This window comes from Populus trichocarpa, chromosome 14, assembly GCF_000002775.5.
Source record: "Populus trichocarpa isolate Nisqually-1 chromosome 14, P.trichocarpa_v4.1, whole genome shotgun sequence".
Lineage (NCBI taxonomy): Eukaryota > Viridiplantae > Streptophyta > Magnoliopsida > Malpighiales > Salicaceae > Populus > Populus trichocarpa.
The window spans coordinates 1,222,040-1,237,800 of NC_037298.2; the positions used below are offsets into that span (position 1 = coordinate 1,222,040).

General features: G+C 34.4%; 2 protein-coding genes across 2 annotated transcripts; both read right to left on the bottom strand.

The window, feature by feature from the left end:
• Positions 1-593: 593 nt before the first annotated feature.
• LOC18104814 (aspartic proteinase 36) lies at positions 594-6,626 on the bottom strand. The gene is made up of 12 exons (XM_006374789.3): positions 6,228-6,626; positions 6,020-6,140; positions 5,343-5,770; positions 5,089-5,245; positions 4,014-4,096; positions 3,787-3,883; positions 3,448-3,520; positions 3,116-3,319; positions 1,887-2,011; positions 1,535-1,636; positions 1,335-1,432; positions 594-1,071 (listed from the first exon to the last, which is right to left on the bottom strand). Exons 1-12 carry the CDS (start codon positions 6,482-6,484, stop codon positions 903-905), a joined length of 1,914 nt encoding a protein of 637 aa, XP_006374851.2. The 5' UTR covers positions 6,485-6,626; the 3' UTR covers positions 594-902.
• Positions 6,627-9,349: 2,723 nt separating this feature from the next.
• On the bottom strand, positions 9,350-13,801 carry LOC18104815 (pumilio homolog 12). The gene is made up of 5 exons (XM_006374790.3): positions 12,663-13,801; positions 12,403-12,565; positions 10,786-10,949; positions 10,426-10,684; positions 9,350-9,799 (listed from the first exon to the last, which is right to left on the bottom strand). The coding sequence occupies exons 1-5, from the start codon at positions 13,481-13,483 to the stop codon at positions 9,677-9,679; spliced, it is 1,530 nt and encodes a 509-aa protein (XP_006374852.2). The 5' UTR covers positions 13,484-13,801; the 3' UTR covers positions 9,350-9,676.
• Positions 13,802-15,761: the final 1,960 nt, after the last annotated feature.

Consider the following 15,761-nt stretch of genomic DNA (forward strand, 5'->3'; position numbering starts at 1 on the left):
TATATTTTTATATTATTTTGATCCATAAATATCAAAAATAATTTTTAAAAATTAAAAAATATTATTTTAATATATTTTTAAATAAAAAACATTTTAAAAAATAATCTCAACCAAAGTTCTTAAATAGAAATAACTCCGTTATCCGGATAACTGCAACCGCATTCCCCTAGGGTGGGTGAGGTTGAAATCTCAGTTTCTGTTTAAGTTTGGGCTGGTGCTGTTGTGTCTAGCCGTTAAACCCAACCGCATTAACCTCAGGATTCGAAATCCAATTAATCAAATCAAATCAAATGTTAACCTATTCGAAATCCAATTAATCAAATCAAATCAAATATTAACCTAGCAAGACTTAATTGATTTTTTAACTCAATTCGCCCGTCAAACCTGATTAGATCAACATTAAAAATTAAAAAAATAATAACCCTAAATTTACCAGGTGACCTTGACAAGGAGTCTTTCTCGGATCAGCCTGTCCAATTATTTGAGTTAAGGCCCTTGTGATTTGGGGGGATAGCACTCTCGCATCTTGTCATAGCATACACTAGAACCACCGACGAGACAAGGGCAAGAGCCCAGAAGTAACCATTGATGCCTTAAAAGGAAAAACAGAACTCAATTTTGCCTTTATCTTTATCCAGTCAATGTCTCAACAATTACCCCCATTGTGTACACCTATGAACGTATAAGCATGATATTCTAAACAATAAGAGTCCAGTCTCTATTAAGAAAAGGAGGTAAAAAAAAAGCTTCTGATTACTCCTATATATTTCCCCTTTCAATTCCATTCATTGTACAGCAGGAGAGTGGAATCAAACTTCATCACCGCATATTTGTCACCACTGTGATTGATTAGTATTGAAGATGTTTATTATCATCCTCGTGCAGTCAACAAAAACTTAAGATCACAAAGGCTGAAGTTCTTGCTCGGGACCAACGGCACCAACAGGCACATACGTTCCAAGCGCTTTTTGACGTCTCCAGACCAACCATAGGCCAATACTTAATAAACTAACGACCAGGGTAACAACAACTCCAACAGTCACGGCCACAAAATGTTGCTGCCACCATGTCCTACAGCACACCAAAAGAATCAAATGTGAAAGCAGCAAAATGCATCACAGTTTGGAAGAAGGCAGATATCCTAGTATAACAGCTAAAAACAAAACAAGGGCAAACACAACGCCAAAGCCAAACAGCCAAACAAACACACTCAAGAACCAAGGATTAAGGAAAACACAATATACAGCACTGTTTGAGATGGTCAAAGAAATGTGAAATCAGAAGCAAATATCAAGTTTGGCAATGGAGTTCAGAGAGGGGAAGAAAACACATACCTGTTCTTTTGAGGCTCAAACTTCCATTTGACTAACTCATAGCTTCCAAATCTCTCAGGAAAGTGTAATCGATGCTCACTTAATTGCTGAATTATTTTCTGCACACAGGAAACAAGTATTGGTTATGATACTTCAGTTAGTAAGTGAAAACTTAGCCAGTTGCATATGCAACAACTACAACAGCACAATGGTATGATTACCATTGCTGTGGTATTGGAAATGTAATCAGCAGATTCAGCAGGAAGGATGGCCCATTTAACAAGATAATTATTTCCTGTCGACGTGAAATTCAACATGTGAACCTGAAAATCAAGCAATTGCAAGGGTATCAGATTAAATTTATGCTTAACCTCAATCAGCTAATGTTGAACAATATTTGAGATATTGTTGCATGTCAACAAATTGAATGCACCAAATGTTATTAACTACGATGATCTGCTATGTTAGATTAATTTGAATGGTAACAATTCATGAGCTATAAACCCGGCCCATAAGGTTAAGAACCTGTTGCTCTAGAGAAAGCCATGTCAAGCCAAAGTAACTCAATTGTACCTGTAAATTATCAACTTCCAACTCATGGGCAATGAACTCTGCCACTTCTGTGAAGTTGGGCTTTGTGTTTGAGTTGTTGGCACTGATCAACATATCAAACGATATAATTCCAATTCGAATTTCACCTAAATATCACATGGAACAACGCAACATCATTGGATAGATTTTGAAGTACAAACATGCACCAAAAGAATGTTAAGAGCAGAAGTTGGAAAAAGACGATCATCATAACCATATCAGTTACATATTTAGGGCACCTGAAAGTAAGAATCAAACGAATGAAAACAATAAAAGTCAATAATTGGCTCAAAATCACTGGGTGCCCCTCTACATTTATTTTTTGGTGCTCTACAACATTTTGGTCCATAACAACCCTTTTACTAGCAATTTTAGTGGGTTTTAAGCCTTCCATCCATCTCCATTAGTGATAGAATAGATGTTTGATTAACAATGTTAGTTGATTCAAATGAATGGTATTTGATCATGCCACATGTACGATTGTTTATGATTGTGATAAGCATAAATTATAAATAAAAAAATAAAAAAAAATTATAAGATATTCCAAATAAAAATCTTGAAATAAATTTATTTTATTAAATTAAAGATTGATGCTAGAAAAAAATGCAAAGGAAATCCAGCACGAAATAAACCTCAATTTTCCACACTTGTGCGTGCAACCGCCAACTACTGATGCAAAATCACTAAGCTGCTGCAATCTATTTTTCTACTGTCACATAAGACACTTTTGAGGCTACACCCTTATACTTGTACATTCCATCCCAATCAAATTGTTTTATGAGGCCCTTGAGTATTTTTGAGATTCTTCTACTTAAAAATCCTATCCCAGTTCTCATTTTTGTTCAATTCATTAGCATCTCACAAAAAACCCAAATCCCACCCCACCACCATTGTTCAGCTTAAGCACCCCCACGAAATTAAGTAGTCAAGAACCCAAGTTGTTCCTATTTATTCTACATCAATTTCCAAAGCTTGCAAAAGCAAACCAATTTATGAACCATCAAATCAAGCACTCAAGAATTCTTATATAAAACCCAAATCATGAATGAAAAAAATCACAACATTGTCATGAATAAACAGCTTACATGTAAGCTCTTTACAAGCTAAATTTGCAAACCATAGAAAATTATCAAAAATCCAAATCAAATTTGCACTCCTATTTTATGATGCATGCTTGGCATGAGGCCGTGTAAATGATTAAATCAAAGTACCTGGATGGAAAAATGGCATACTGCTTGGAGCTTGCGCAGGAGGCATTTCTTGACTTCTATTACTGCTAGGGGAAAGTACAGGTGCTGAAGCAGGCACACCAGGAACTTGCAAACTCTTCCATAGTTCAGAACAGTTAGTTTTCCAGAAGCCAATTTTATCATTCTCTCGATCGTAAGTCACTAGTGTGTTACGGACAACAATTCCTGCCACGAATGATAAAAGATATGAGAGATCTGTCAAATGTATCTGCATATTATAGATCGTCAACTATTGAATTCAACTCTAACAACTGTCAATGTCAGAGACATGCACGCTAGAAGATGTATTATACCTCCTAAAAGAGTAGTCAGATCATTTCCATTCTGGAAAATACCCAGGCAATATGCACCGCTGACCTTTGTGTGCTTTAGCCCATGCCATGAGAAAAGGAAGGAGAGAAACAAATAAGAGAGGAGAGAGAGAGAGAGAGACAGAAAAAGAGGGACAGGAAATATATTGCTGTGTAAATAAAAGAAATAAATTGAAACCACAATAGAGCAGATGATGCAGGAAAACAAGAAAAGAAACAGAAGGAGACGTCCTGAACCATGCTGAAGTAATTTTGCTAGAATCCCAAGCTTATTTTGTTCTCAAGAAAAAAATTAAGAAGAATAACAACAGCCAAAATTACCCGGAAGAGATAATTCTCTGGAGACAGTGACAGCTTTTGACCACTGCCAAACACCATATTGACTTCTGGAAAAACTTTTGACAGATGAGAGACCTCCCTAAATCACAATTCAACCAAAAAGAAACGAACAAAGAATAAAATAAGCACTCAACAGATCTTACAGCCAGGACAAGTTATAAAGAAAATGATGCTAGACATCAAAATTGTGTTCTTATTATAGGTAACACCTTCCAGCACCAGAAAAGCAAATATCATGGTAATTTGGATCAGGGCCCGGGATCTGCTTGAGATGATGGATTTCCTTCATAATCTGCATTTCAGTACAAAGTTAACCTTGAAATAACAGTCCAGTTTAACAATATATTCTCCCATAGCTGAAAAAAATGAAACCAATCTTTATACCAAACAGTAGCAAGACGTTTTTTTTCCAATCAAAGCACAAGAAATAAGAACTACAGGAAACAGGTTATGGGAATAAATAGTAAAGAAATTAAGCCAAAAGAAGTTGAGATTTAGCGCCAAACTCAAACATAATCTCACACTTAATAGACAACTTCTGCAATCGGCCGCAATTAACCTAGATAGAGCCAAGCAATTCTGTCAAAAACCCAATCTTATTGGATGGAGATTAATTCTCAAAATTGAGATGCATCATCCAAATTGTTAACCTTATCCTCTGTATACTTAATTTATGGAGTTTGCTATAAAATCAATTGGCAATTGCAAGGAAGTAACAAAATAAGTACACAGCTAAAGTTGAGTATGGAGAATATTAAACATGGATTCCAAATCTAGTTAACAAGGTAAACCCTCTCCTAACTAGAAAGGAATTAATAAAATAACCTCACTAGCATTCAAAAGAATATTTCACCTAACCTACAGTAAGGCTGTAGAATATGGATGCTTTGATGTTTGACTATGAGATAGCCACATAGGATAAAAAGTTCTTGGTTAATGCAAGCCTTAATCATGAGTTCACATAGAAGCAAAATTAAGCATGGAGAACATTGGTATTCCAGGAGCATACCCATAACATGATGAGTGACGGTTTGAGTAATTATTCGTGTGATTAGGCTTAAAAAATACCGTTATATAATGGTTTATTCGCAAATTCAACTAACAGCACAATAAATTTTCAGGTGAAACTTCATTTGGTATGATAAACAGTGACATTGATAGTTATAATTGAAAGAAAGTTGGTAAGCAGAAAGAAGAACAATAAAACAGTCACAGCAGAGCTACAACTCGACTTTTAGACCAACCATGGTAGAAGAGATTGAAATTAGAGCCATGATATCTTACAGCATCTTTTAACGCATGAAATGCTGCTTCTGGAAAGTAAGCGTATGTAGTTCCACTGTCCAAAACTGTTCCATGCTTTTCATCAAAGACTTTTGGTTTTAATTTCAATGGCTTCCCAGCTACATGTAGTTCTTTCAGCTCAATATTGTAATATGGACTGTCATCATCCAAAAACTACATTAAATGTGTGAGATGTACTAAGATGAATACCAAGAAAATCAATCGACGATAACCATGTTGATAAAGTATCCTACCTGCGATAAGGGTTGGAATGGGAAAAAACCATGTTGGGGGGAGGAGAAATCTGACCAAGTACCATCGCACCCCCACCCACATCCATCCCACCATAACACAACGAAAACGAATCACCAATAACACCCTTGTCAACAAGTTGATCAACAACACTGAGCCGACCACGACCCAAACCCATTATCCCATCAGCACGTTGGCTGTAAAGATCACCAGTTTCCACATTTTCACAACCGAAAACAGCACGTTGAGGTTTAAGCTCGCTTTCATTTCCAAATGAAACAACATCCTCAGCAATCACACCACTGCTCGAGCTCATCTCTGCATAGCGTCTCTCATAAGTACACTGCTTTCCCTCATCATCACAATTACAACTTGGGTTGCACTTTACAGGCCGATAAGTACTAGACAAATCCGGTTGAAACCTCGGATCCTATATAAAACCAGCAAAAAAACAGCTCTCAAACCACCACGTTCGATTTAGTTTTAAAAATTCAAACCCCCATTTCAAATTAAGCATTATTTAAAAAAAAAATCCTTTCATTTATAAAGTAAAAACATTGCACCAATTAATCAACATGTAAACTGATGAACTGTACACCAACAAAAGATACGGTCAACAAGTACAGGATGAAGTGTAGATACAGCAGAACCTTAGAAAAGCAGGAAAACAAAGCCAAACCTGATGCTTGCCGCATTGTTCACAGCTAGAGCACGGAACATATGTCACAGTACTTCCTGTATCCACAATAAGAGCAAATTCCTGTGGAGGCGTCCCAATAAACAGCCGCGTTGTATAATAACTGCAAAAAAAATTCATCAACGACGAAATTCAATTGTACAACAATACACAAGAAACAAAAGCAAAAAAGAAAATACAGTGTGTATACCCGTTAGAGAGGAGATCGTCAAAGAGGCGCATGCGAGCGTTAGGGAGCTCGGAATTCTGGAGATGGCGCCGGCTGTAGTGGCCGTCGAAGGGCATCCGGTGAGCGGAGATGTTAGGGGTTGAGAGGAGGAGAGGAAGTATCGTGGGATGGTGGCGATTGTTGAAATCGGAAGTTGAAGAAACGATGGCGTAGAGATTTAATAAAATTAAGGAGTAAGAGATCATGATAGAGGAGGAGGAGGAGGAGGAGTAAGCCATGAGGGTCAACGGGGTTGGGGAAGAGGGAGAGAGCAGAGATACAATACAAGTAATACACACTAGTCCTCTCCTCTCCTCTCTCGCAAAAGAAATGGAAAGCTATGTCAGACCGATTCGAGATTAATGGGTGTTTGGGGTTGTGTTTGTTGTGTTAAATTTATATATTTTTTTAGTAGTTTATAGTTTTATATGCACATAATAAATATAATAAATTATCTGATATATTTTCAAATAAAAAGTTATTTGAATACTTTTAAAAATTTATTTGTTTTTATAAATTATAAAAAAATATTAAATTAATATTTTTTATATAACTTTTTTATGATTTTAATACATGGGGATAAAAATTAAAAAGATATAAGAAAATATCATTTTAATATATTTTTATTTAAAAAATATTTAAAAAAATTATATATTACATTACCAAACACATCATTAACTAAAAAAAATAGAATTATTAGATTAATTGTTTTTTTTTAAAATAAATTTAATTGGTTTTGGATTAGAATTCATAGAGTTATAAAAAATTTGATTTGATCAAATTAATTTTTTAAAATCTTAAATTTTTCGAAGCAATTGCTTAGACTTTTTTTTAATAATTATGATTGTTTCTATTTTTGCTATTTCTATATTGATTTATTTAATGGAAATGTAACGAACCAATTAACTATCCACACCTCACAGTTGACCAAATAATTAAGTATTCATTAGGGTTTTTTCCATTTTGTTTTTGCTTTGCAATCTCTTCGAACTCTTTGATTACTTCATGTTTTTAACAAAAATATAAGTTCTTATAATTTGATTAAAAAAATTTAAAAAAAAATTAAAGATATTCTCCTTCGATTACTGTAAGCTTACAAAATTGGTTTACTAGATTTATTTCCCTACTCTACTCGTAGTTGAAGATAGGATAATCGTGCTTCTGTAAAACTCGGAGAAATAAAACGACAACCATCCATAATTACAACTAGACGAAGCATATAATTAATACGATCACCAATAACTAATAGTTATTCTTATATTTATAAAGTTATTTGAATATTTTCTATTCAAATATTTTGAGAATATTTAGAAGAGATGAAGACATTGAGAATATTTTTTACTTTTTTATAGAAATTTTTTTTAAAGTTATTTAAATTAATATTTATTCTTATATTTATATTTTTATATATTAACAATAACTAATCAAACAAGGGAAATCACCATTCTTCTCCTCACATGTTATTATTAGTTAGAATAACATGTTTTTTTGTTTATTTTTATATTTTAACATGAATTATTGAGAATTAAATTTTATTATTTATTCTATGCATGTTTATGATGATTTTTTAAAAAATATACTAGTATTATATTGATATTTAATTTTATAAGCATTTAATTTTTATTATACTATCAAATAAAAAATAATTTTAGAAAAAATATAATTATTGAGAATTAGATTTCATAATTTATTTTAATTTATTTTTTATAGGGTTATCGTGGTCTTAGAAAAATATCATGGTATTAAGTTGGTGCTCGATTTTGCAAGTATCTATTTTTTATAACATGATTTAAAAAAAACAAAGTTATTAAACTCAATAGGGTTCATAATCTAGGTCGCGAGTTTAACAGGTAAATTTAGGTTGATCCGGGTTTATCAAATGTGTTGTCATATTAATATCTTCTAAGAAAAAATATCATTTTAAAAATATTTTTAAAGTCAAACCACGTTTTTACTAGCCATCCAAGTTTTCTTTAACTTGTCAAGCCAACTGAGTTATGCTGGGATAATTTTTATACAATTTAATTTGAAACTCGAACTAAACAAGTAGTATAATCGAAAGGTTTCAAGTTCGACCCAAGTTAAGAGTCCGTTTGTTTTTGCAGTAAAAACCGTGTTTTGTAATTTTTTTAAAAAAAATTGCTTGGAATTAATTTTTGTGTGTGTATTTGGATCATTTTGATATAATGATGTCAAAAATAATTTAAAAAAACAAAAAATATATATTATTTTCATGTATTTTTATATAAAAAATACTTTAAAAAGGTAACCGCTATTATATTTTAAAACACTTACAAAGTTTAATGGCATTAAAAAAAAATTGTTAATCTTGTGCATTAATTTTTTACATATATATATATAAAAAATTAAGTATCCCTTTGAATGTCAATATCATTATAATGTGATAACCAAGGTGCATGAAATTACGAGAGAATAGAAAGTTCGAATTAACGATCTTACCTGCCAATCTATCGTATGACTATGAGTTGTGCGAAGGGACATCTGAATTTGGAGACACGTTTGCTTTTACTCTTCCCTGGTCAGTGGTCAACTCGAGGTTGGTTCAATTGTAATTATGCTTGTTTGCCTCGTTAAAAAGGCTAGCTTTCGAGTTGTGCTATCACTAAAATTTTGTGTCTGGGAATAAAGAGTTGATGGGTTCTCATCGCAATATTGTCGAAGCAAATCCAAACACTCCTTGAAGAAATTGGAGGCTGTGTCTGCCATGTCTACAGGAAGGCCAATATTTCATGGAGTTAAAAATAGGATTTTGTATTTTACTCCACTCTAGCTCCTTTTATCAGGGAGTTGCTAGTGAAGGGTTCTAGAGGAATAGATCGTGTAGAACTGTAGAAAGGCTTGCTGGGTTCTGGGCCTTGAGGCACCCACGGTAACAAAACAAAAACAAAAGATTATTGTTGAGTTGCAGATGAAACTGCGTTTTATCTTAATTGAAAGTAGTTAATCAACATCACTTAATTTCTTTATTAAAACTTTAATTAAACTGTTTTTTTAAACCTGAAAAAACTACATCTACAGGAGCTTCTGCAGTAATAAACAGACTCTAAACATGGAAGTAGTAAAACGGCGGGACAATCACAAAATATACAGTTTAACCTTCTAATTTCTTGGAGATTGCTGCCGGTAATTCAAGCTAGCTAGTTCCTACTCAGTTACAGAGTCACCACAACTTCCAAATTCCTTCGTTCTAATGCTACAACAGTACGTACCAGAAAACAGGTGACACCTAAACAACAACAACAACAAACAACAGACACTCGCACAGCCATTCACCATGATGAAGCGTACGAGGTCAGTTACGAGCACAACTGAACAACAGTAACAATGGGGTAAAACTCGAAAAAATAAAGCCCAGTACCCAGATCTGTAGGAAAATTTTGGTTAGAACAACTCCCTCAGTTTACACATGCCTACAGTTGTAGCGGCCTCATGTTCTTGTTCAACCAAACAAGCACCTTTTGCCCATAGATATTGCTGCGCATCTTTTGGGCGTTCCTTTGTATTAGAGCTACTAAATATCTTTGGACTTGTCCCTGCTCTTGCAAAAAAACGGCAACAAATGATCAGAGCCTGTTTGAGGACAATATCTTTGGGATTAAACTACACTTGGGACGATACTAGAAAATTACTAAAAACCTATACAAGCCATGCATGAAGTTGGTGCTAGCAAACACACTTGTCTGGCAGAGATACTCACTGGCAAGCTTGGTGAATGGCTGCCTATTAACTAGCAATGTTATCGAGAAAGTGGAAATTCAAGAAATGCAAGTCCAAAATCAGCATCCAGGATGCAGAGACCGTTTTTAAGTTCAGTACTAGTCCATCCCACTAAACAAAGAACCGTACACAATTTCTGATAAAAGATGCGAAGGACTCAATTCCTAGTGGAAACATACGCCTCTAATGTCGAGAATTCATTAACACATATTCAGACCAATTCAAGAAGTTTGAGTTTGGGAAGTCCAGATTGCCGATCATGTCAAAGTGGCACTGTAAAGATTAATTAAAGAACAGGAAAGGCATATAGAAACAACTTGATACTGATAATCACAGTTAGTTATGTCTAAGAATGAAGTGATGCTTGCTATCAGTGCATTACATGGTTTGCAGTTACCTAACAAACATGTAAATGTATATCTTGGAGTGCAAATGATCTAACCTGAGATATTGATAGTGCCTTCTGGATAACAAAGTTTCCAAAAGGATCCACAAGGAGCATAGAAACAAGTGGATTTCTTAGCAACTCCAAGATAATTTGTGTGGATTGTTCCTCTCTCGTTGTCAACAGGCAGCTTTCCACAACGTTACTTCCATACTTATTATACGAAAGAGCCATGTAACTCCCTTTAAACTGTGCTAGGAGATTTTCTGTGATTTCCGGCGACTTCAATTTCAGAATATGTTGCACTACATAGTTTCTACAGGAAATCATGGAAAATTAGAAGAACCATATGAAGTTAATATTACACTCGCATATGAAGTAAAGCGTAAAGCATTGATGAGGTTTAGTAAAACAAACCCATAATGATCTTCTGCCAGGAGTAGTGCGTTTGCTATTATCTCAGCCAATAGTCGATCTCTGGCTTCTCCCTCAGAATATTCAACACATCGCTGCAGCACACAGCATCCGCTCTTGTTGGTTGCAATCCCAAAGCAGTTCTCTGCCACCTGTTTCAGAATATACTGGAAAAATAATCCACCATCAGGTACTCATGACGCCAGAATATGATTCGGTTTCAAGCAATACTTTTATTGCAGAATAGCATCACATCCGAACTTGTTGAAGATAACAAGTGCATCAGGAAAGAGGATTTATATATCAAAGCAGTTTTTGGTGATGAAATGCCAATATCTCCCTATTTCACATGATATGCAAGTCTTGTATTATGCAAGTAAATTGAGATAGAATGCCTTGTAAAAGAAAGAGGTAGACAGAAACAAGTGAGGAAAAGAATGAATAGAGTGTAAGAAAGGAAGAAAAGAGAAACATCAGGCAACAGACGTGGAATAGCGTATGGTACATATGAAACACTGCTGATTCAAGTCAAAATATTTTAGAAAGCTGCGAATAAAACTGCAGCAAGATCAAGAGATATTTCCATTATTGCAGCCTTTAAAATACTAAAAGTTTTCGCAAGCTTGTTGGAGTTCACAAGTTTTACACCTAATTCAGTTGATTGAGATGCATTGTTTCTAGCTAAATTCTCCCCTCAAATTGCACACCAATGGTTAGGCAGAGAAAAAAGTTTCACATTGATCCTAAGTAAGTGCCTGTAGAAAGGAGGAGCCTTGCAAAGTCACAAAGATGCAAGCCCAAAACAAACCATTGGACTGATAACACGTTTGGAGTCCGATATTCCAAGGAATGAAGAGAGCACGGAATAAGCAAATAAATAAATTGATTCGAAACCCTTATGCAATGATGAAGATTAAAAAAATAAGTGCACAAAAAATCAGAAACAATCAGAACAGAAGCCATAAAGCCATCATAGATCCCAGCCAGCTGAATCAAATGCAAGCGTAGGATATACTTATACTAAACTTATCCAAAGGGAACCCAACAAAAGCCAAAGCCATGGAAGGCGAAAACCAACAGAGAAGTAGCCAATTATTCTTCATCAAGAAAAGTGACTAAGTTATAGAGTGGGAGAGAAAAATGCAGCCCTTTTCCTCTCCCCTAAAAGATAAAAGATTCCAGTAGAAACTGTTAAATATTCAGGATTATAGGCGATAGCATAGATGCATATACAGAAACAAGAATGTTGCAGTAATGATTGTACCTCTACGTACGAATGTTCAGGTAGATGGCAAAAACTAGAATATATATAGTTATCACCCAGTAAGTATCAATTAAGTCGAAATTAACAGACAAAAAAGTTTAATTAATAAGATAGAAATAAGGATATAAAAGAACTTGATCCATTAAGAAAATCATTTGACAGAGACAAAATGTGAAAACAAGTACAATAATCACCATATTGAAGCGAAGTGATGAAGCAAATCATCTAGCAATACAAATAGCAGCATGTCACAAGAAATGAGAACACAGATTACACTCCATCAGAAAAGAACACAGGATTACAACAAACTTTATTGGAATTTAGCTTTTTGGGGGGTCAATGAACAGAAAGATCACCTTATTGTCTTCAGTGGAAAAATGCTTGACAAAATGCTGGATCACATGATGACCATTGGAATCCGTAATCAATGCAACAGCACCTTGGCTTAGAGCTGATACAACTATAGAAACTTGCTGTGGGTTCGTGATACAATTCAACAACTTTTGTACAACCCGAGTTCTGTTGCCAGAAGAAAAAATAAATCAATTCAACAGTTAATAAAGCAAAAGGAAACAAATAGAAATGAGTAGGATAACAGCCAAATGTATGTACATACCCATGCACATCAAGACAAATCCTCACAAGTTGAAAATCAGTTCGAGTTAACATTCGCAAAATCCCAGTCCTCTGTTCCTCGCTAAGCACCTCTACAAGCTTTTGTACAACATAATTCCCAAAAGGGTCCACTATCAACCCACCCACATAGCCTATGACCTCGTAAAACAACATATCAATTTGTTCTCTTGTTGCACTCTCAATGAGTTTTTGCAAGAATTTACATCCGTACGGATCCTTAGCCAATGCCACAACCTTACCACTCAAATCTTCCCAGGACAAGTAATCTTGTAACCTAAGTGGCCTCCTGATCAAAGAATTCTGGTTTTTAGACACCAAACCATTATTGATCGACCTATAATTCGATTCTCTTTGCACTAATCCTCTCCGGTCGTTAAAGTCTGGATTTTGATACGCGCCGCAATAAACAGAACTGTTAGTCCTCAAATCAGAATTAGACCCGGCTATGATTGGATTACGAAGAAAATCTTGAATCCTCGTGGCCCCAAAAGTATTTATATCATTGTTTTGCGTTGTCGAGAAACCAGCCTGGTAAACGCCACTAAGGGCAAAACCATCAAAAGAGTTCAAATTCACAACAGACCCATCAAAGATTTTGCTACTAAAACGTGGATATAAATCTTGGGTATCATTAGATACACCAAGTCTTGAAAACAAAGATTCAAGAGGGAAAGGGTTGTGTGTAGAAGTTTCAGGGCTCGCACGGCTTTGATCCGTCGAACGGGAATTGGGAGTCTCTGAGGAAAAAGGCCCCGTTCCAGCAAGAAATCTGAGGCGCTGTTGTTGGTGGTGACGGTCCATATTTCAGGAAAAAAAAAATGAGAGAAGGGTGGGGTGCGCGATGGTTATGGCCTTATGGGGGGGGGGTTATACTCAAGGGTTTTGGGAGGTATTATAAAGGGGCTGGGGGATTTAAAGGAGAGAAAATCGGCGATTCAATTCGGAGAAGAAGGATGTGAAGGAGAGATTGTATTAGTGTTAATAGAGTTTGTGTAAAATGGAAATAGAGTTATAGATGGACAGTGAGACTGCAAGCGTTAGCCTATTTTGCATGCCTTTTTGGTAAGAATTCATGCAAGGAGAGCAAAGCTGGTGAGCCATAGAGGTTGGTCGTTTTCTTTTACCTGTTGTTTTGGGTGGGGGAACAAAATACAAATTCTTCTGCCCTCTCATGTGTACCTTTAATGTTATTATTTTTTTAAGGTTGTTTCTCGTACTTTTCGCTTCCTCGGGACCCATCGTTGAGGACCCATGTCGTAAGGTTTGAGCTTGTAAGTGTTAAACACGGTTTCAAACTCTTTCGCAAAACAACTTACGTTAGAATCAATTTCGAATAAATTGTATATGTCATCACGAAGTTGTTTCGCTTTACTTTCAAATTCATTTGAGTTGACCTAGTCAACTCATACCAGATTTGTTCTTGTTGCTAGAAAAGTCGAGAAAGATAAGTTTTTTTGGTTAACCGAGCTCTAACTCGAATTAAGCTTTGAATTAAAAATTTCTAGAGTTAACTTATCAAGGATAAATTGGGTTTCATAACTATATATTAATTAATTAATTACTTTTTTTTTTCTAATAAATATTTTTTAAATTAGAAAATAAAAATTATTTCGACACTTAACAAGCTCACAACAACCAAATACTTGAAAAGATCTCTTTATATTTATATTATATACAAGAGTTTACAGGGACTCAATTAATAGAGTTGTAGGATATAATAACTACACTATCACAAGTCAAGTGTGAAGGATACTAAATTGAGAACAATAAGGGGTTTTGTTGTATTTTATAATACAATTTTATAAGAAAGTTTATATTGACTCAATTAATGGAGTCATGGGACATGATAACTACATTATCACAAGTTGAATGCGTCGGGTACCAAATTAAAATGATAAAAGATTTTGTTATATCTTATAATATGAACTACACCAAATCAATTGATTTTGATAGTGATGTATGGAAGATTTGGATGAAAAATAATATATATATATCCGAAAAGATATACCTTTAAATTCTACTTGCATATTAGTCTGAAAGTAAAAAAAATTAAAAAATTTATAGAAATTTTTATTTATAAGTTTGGAGACTTTGTTGTATTTTGAAAATATATTATATACTTCAATCTTGTAGTAAATATAATGAGAAAATTAATATTTTAAAGATAGTAGCTACCTGAAGGTGTGTATAGTTTTTGTAAGGATTAAACTGTATTTTTCAATAAAGTACTTACAATTTTCAAAATAGGGACTACAAAAAAATTAAAAAAAAAACTTTTAGGAACTGGAATAAAATTCCGTGAAAGCCTCCGTTACATTGCATTGCACCAAACATGTTTAATTTCATTCTTTAACACATCTTTGATTGATACCACCCAAGAATTAATTCATACATATTGACGTAATAAAACAAATTAATTAATAATTTAAGATTCAGTTTCAAGGTCGTGTTTGGTGCAAATTTAAAAATTAAAACATAACCCTAAATAATATAATTTTTCGTCAAGAAATATATTAAACTGGTCTGCATGCAGTTAAATTCTTGACTTTCATATCTCACATCTTTCCTTGTTGGATCGGTGCTCACAAGTTACCAAGAAAATACCATTGACAAGTAATATAACTGAGAGAGAGTTAATACTGAGTTGACGATCTTTATCATTTATTTACTTGCCTTTTAAGATAAAGAATTAATTAATATGGAGACCAAAAGGCCCCAACCTTCCAAGACTGTTGACTCGTGAATTCTATTGTAAGCTAAATTATTGGTGGGAATACGCCAAAAGAAACCTGTGACCACAGTGGGAAAGAATAGAAAACGAGTCATTTGCCATTTTTGGCAAATCGAAGTTATTACCAGTGCGGGTAATTGCTGGGATTCTTCGCTAAATTTCACGAGTTGGTTTGGAAAGTTTGTAGCTTAGAGTTTAATCCACGTCGAGTTTTAAAAGTTGAATTAAAAAAATGTAGTTGCTTGAATGAATGACCCAAACAAACAAGGTTACTGTAAATTGATGTTAGAAACTTAGAATGTGTCGATATTCGGCAGCTTTGAAAGTCGATGTTTTTCTCATCGAAAG

Coding starts and splice junctions, on each gene's coding strand:
- LOC18104814 (XM_006374789.3), bottom strand. CDS start 6,484: ATGGCTTACTCCTCCTCCTCCTCCTCCTCTATCATGATCTCTTACTCC. Junction 5,771..6,019: donor AACAATGCGGCAAGCATCAG/GTTTGGCTTTGT, acceptor GGTTTTATATAG/GATCCGAGGTTTCAACCGGA. Junction 2,012..3,115: donor TATGCCATTTTTCCATCCAG/GTACTTTGATTT, acceptor TGTGATATTTAG/GTGAAATTCGAATTGGAATT.
- LOC18104815 (XM_006374790.3), bottom strand. CDS start 13,483: ATGGACCGTCACCACCAACAACAGCGCCTCAGATTTCTTGCTGGAACG. Junction 12,566..12,662: donor ATTTGTCTTGATGTGCATGG/GTATGTACATAC, acceptor TTCTGGCAACAG/AACTCGGGTTGTACAAAAGT. Junction 9,800..10,425: donor AGGCACTATCAATATCTCAG/GTTAGATCATTT, acceptor TTGCAAGAGCAG/GGACAAGTCCAAAGATATTT.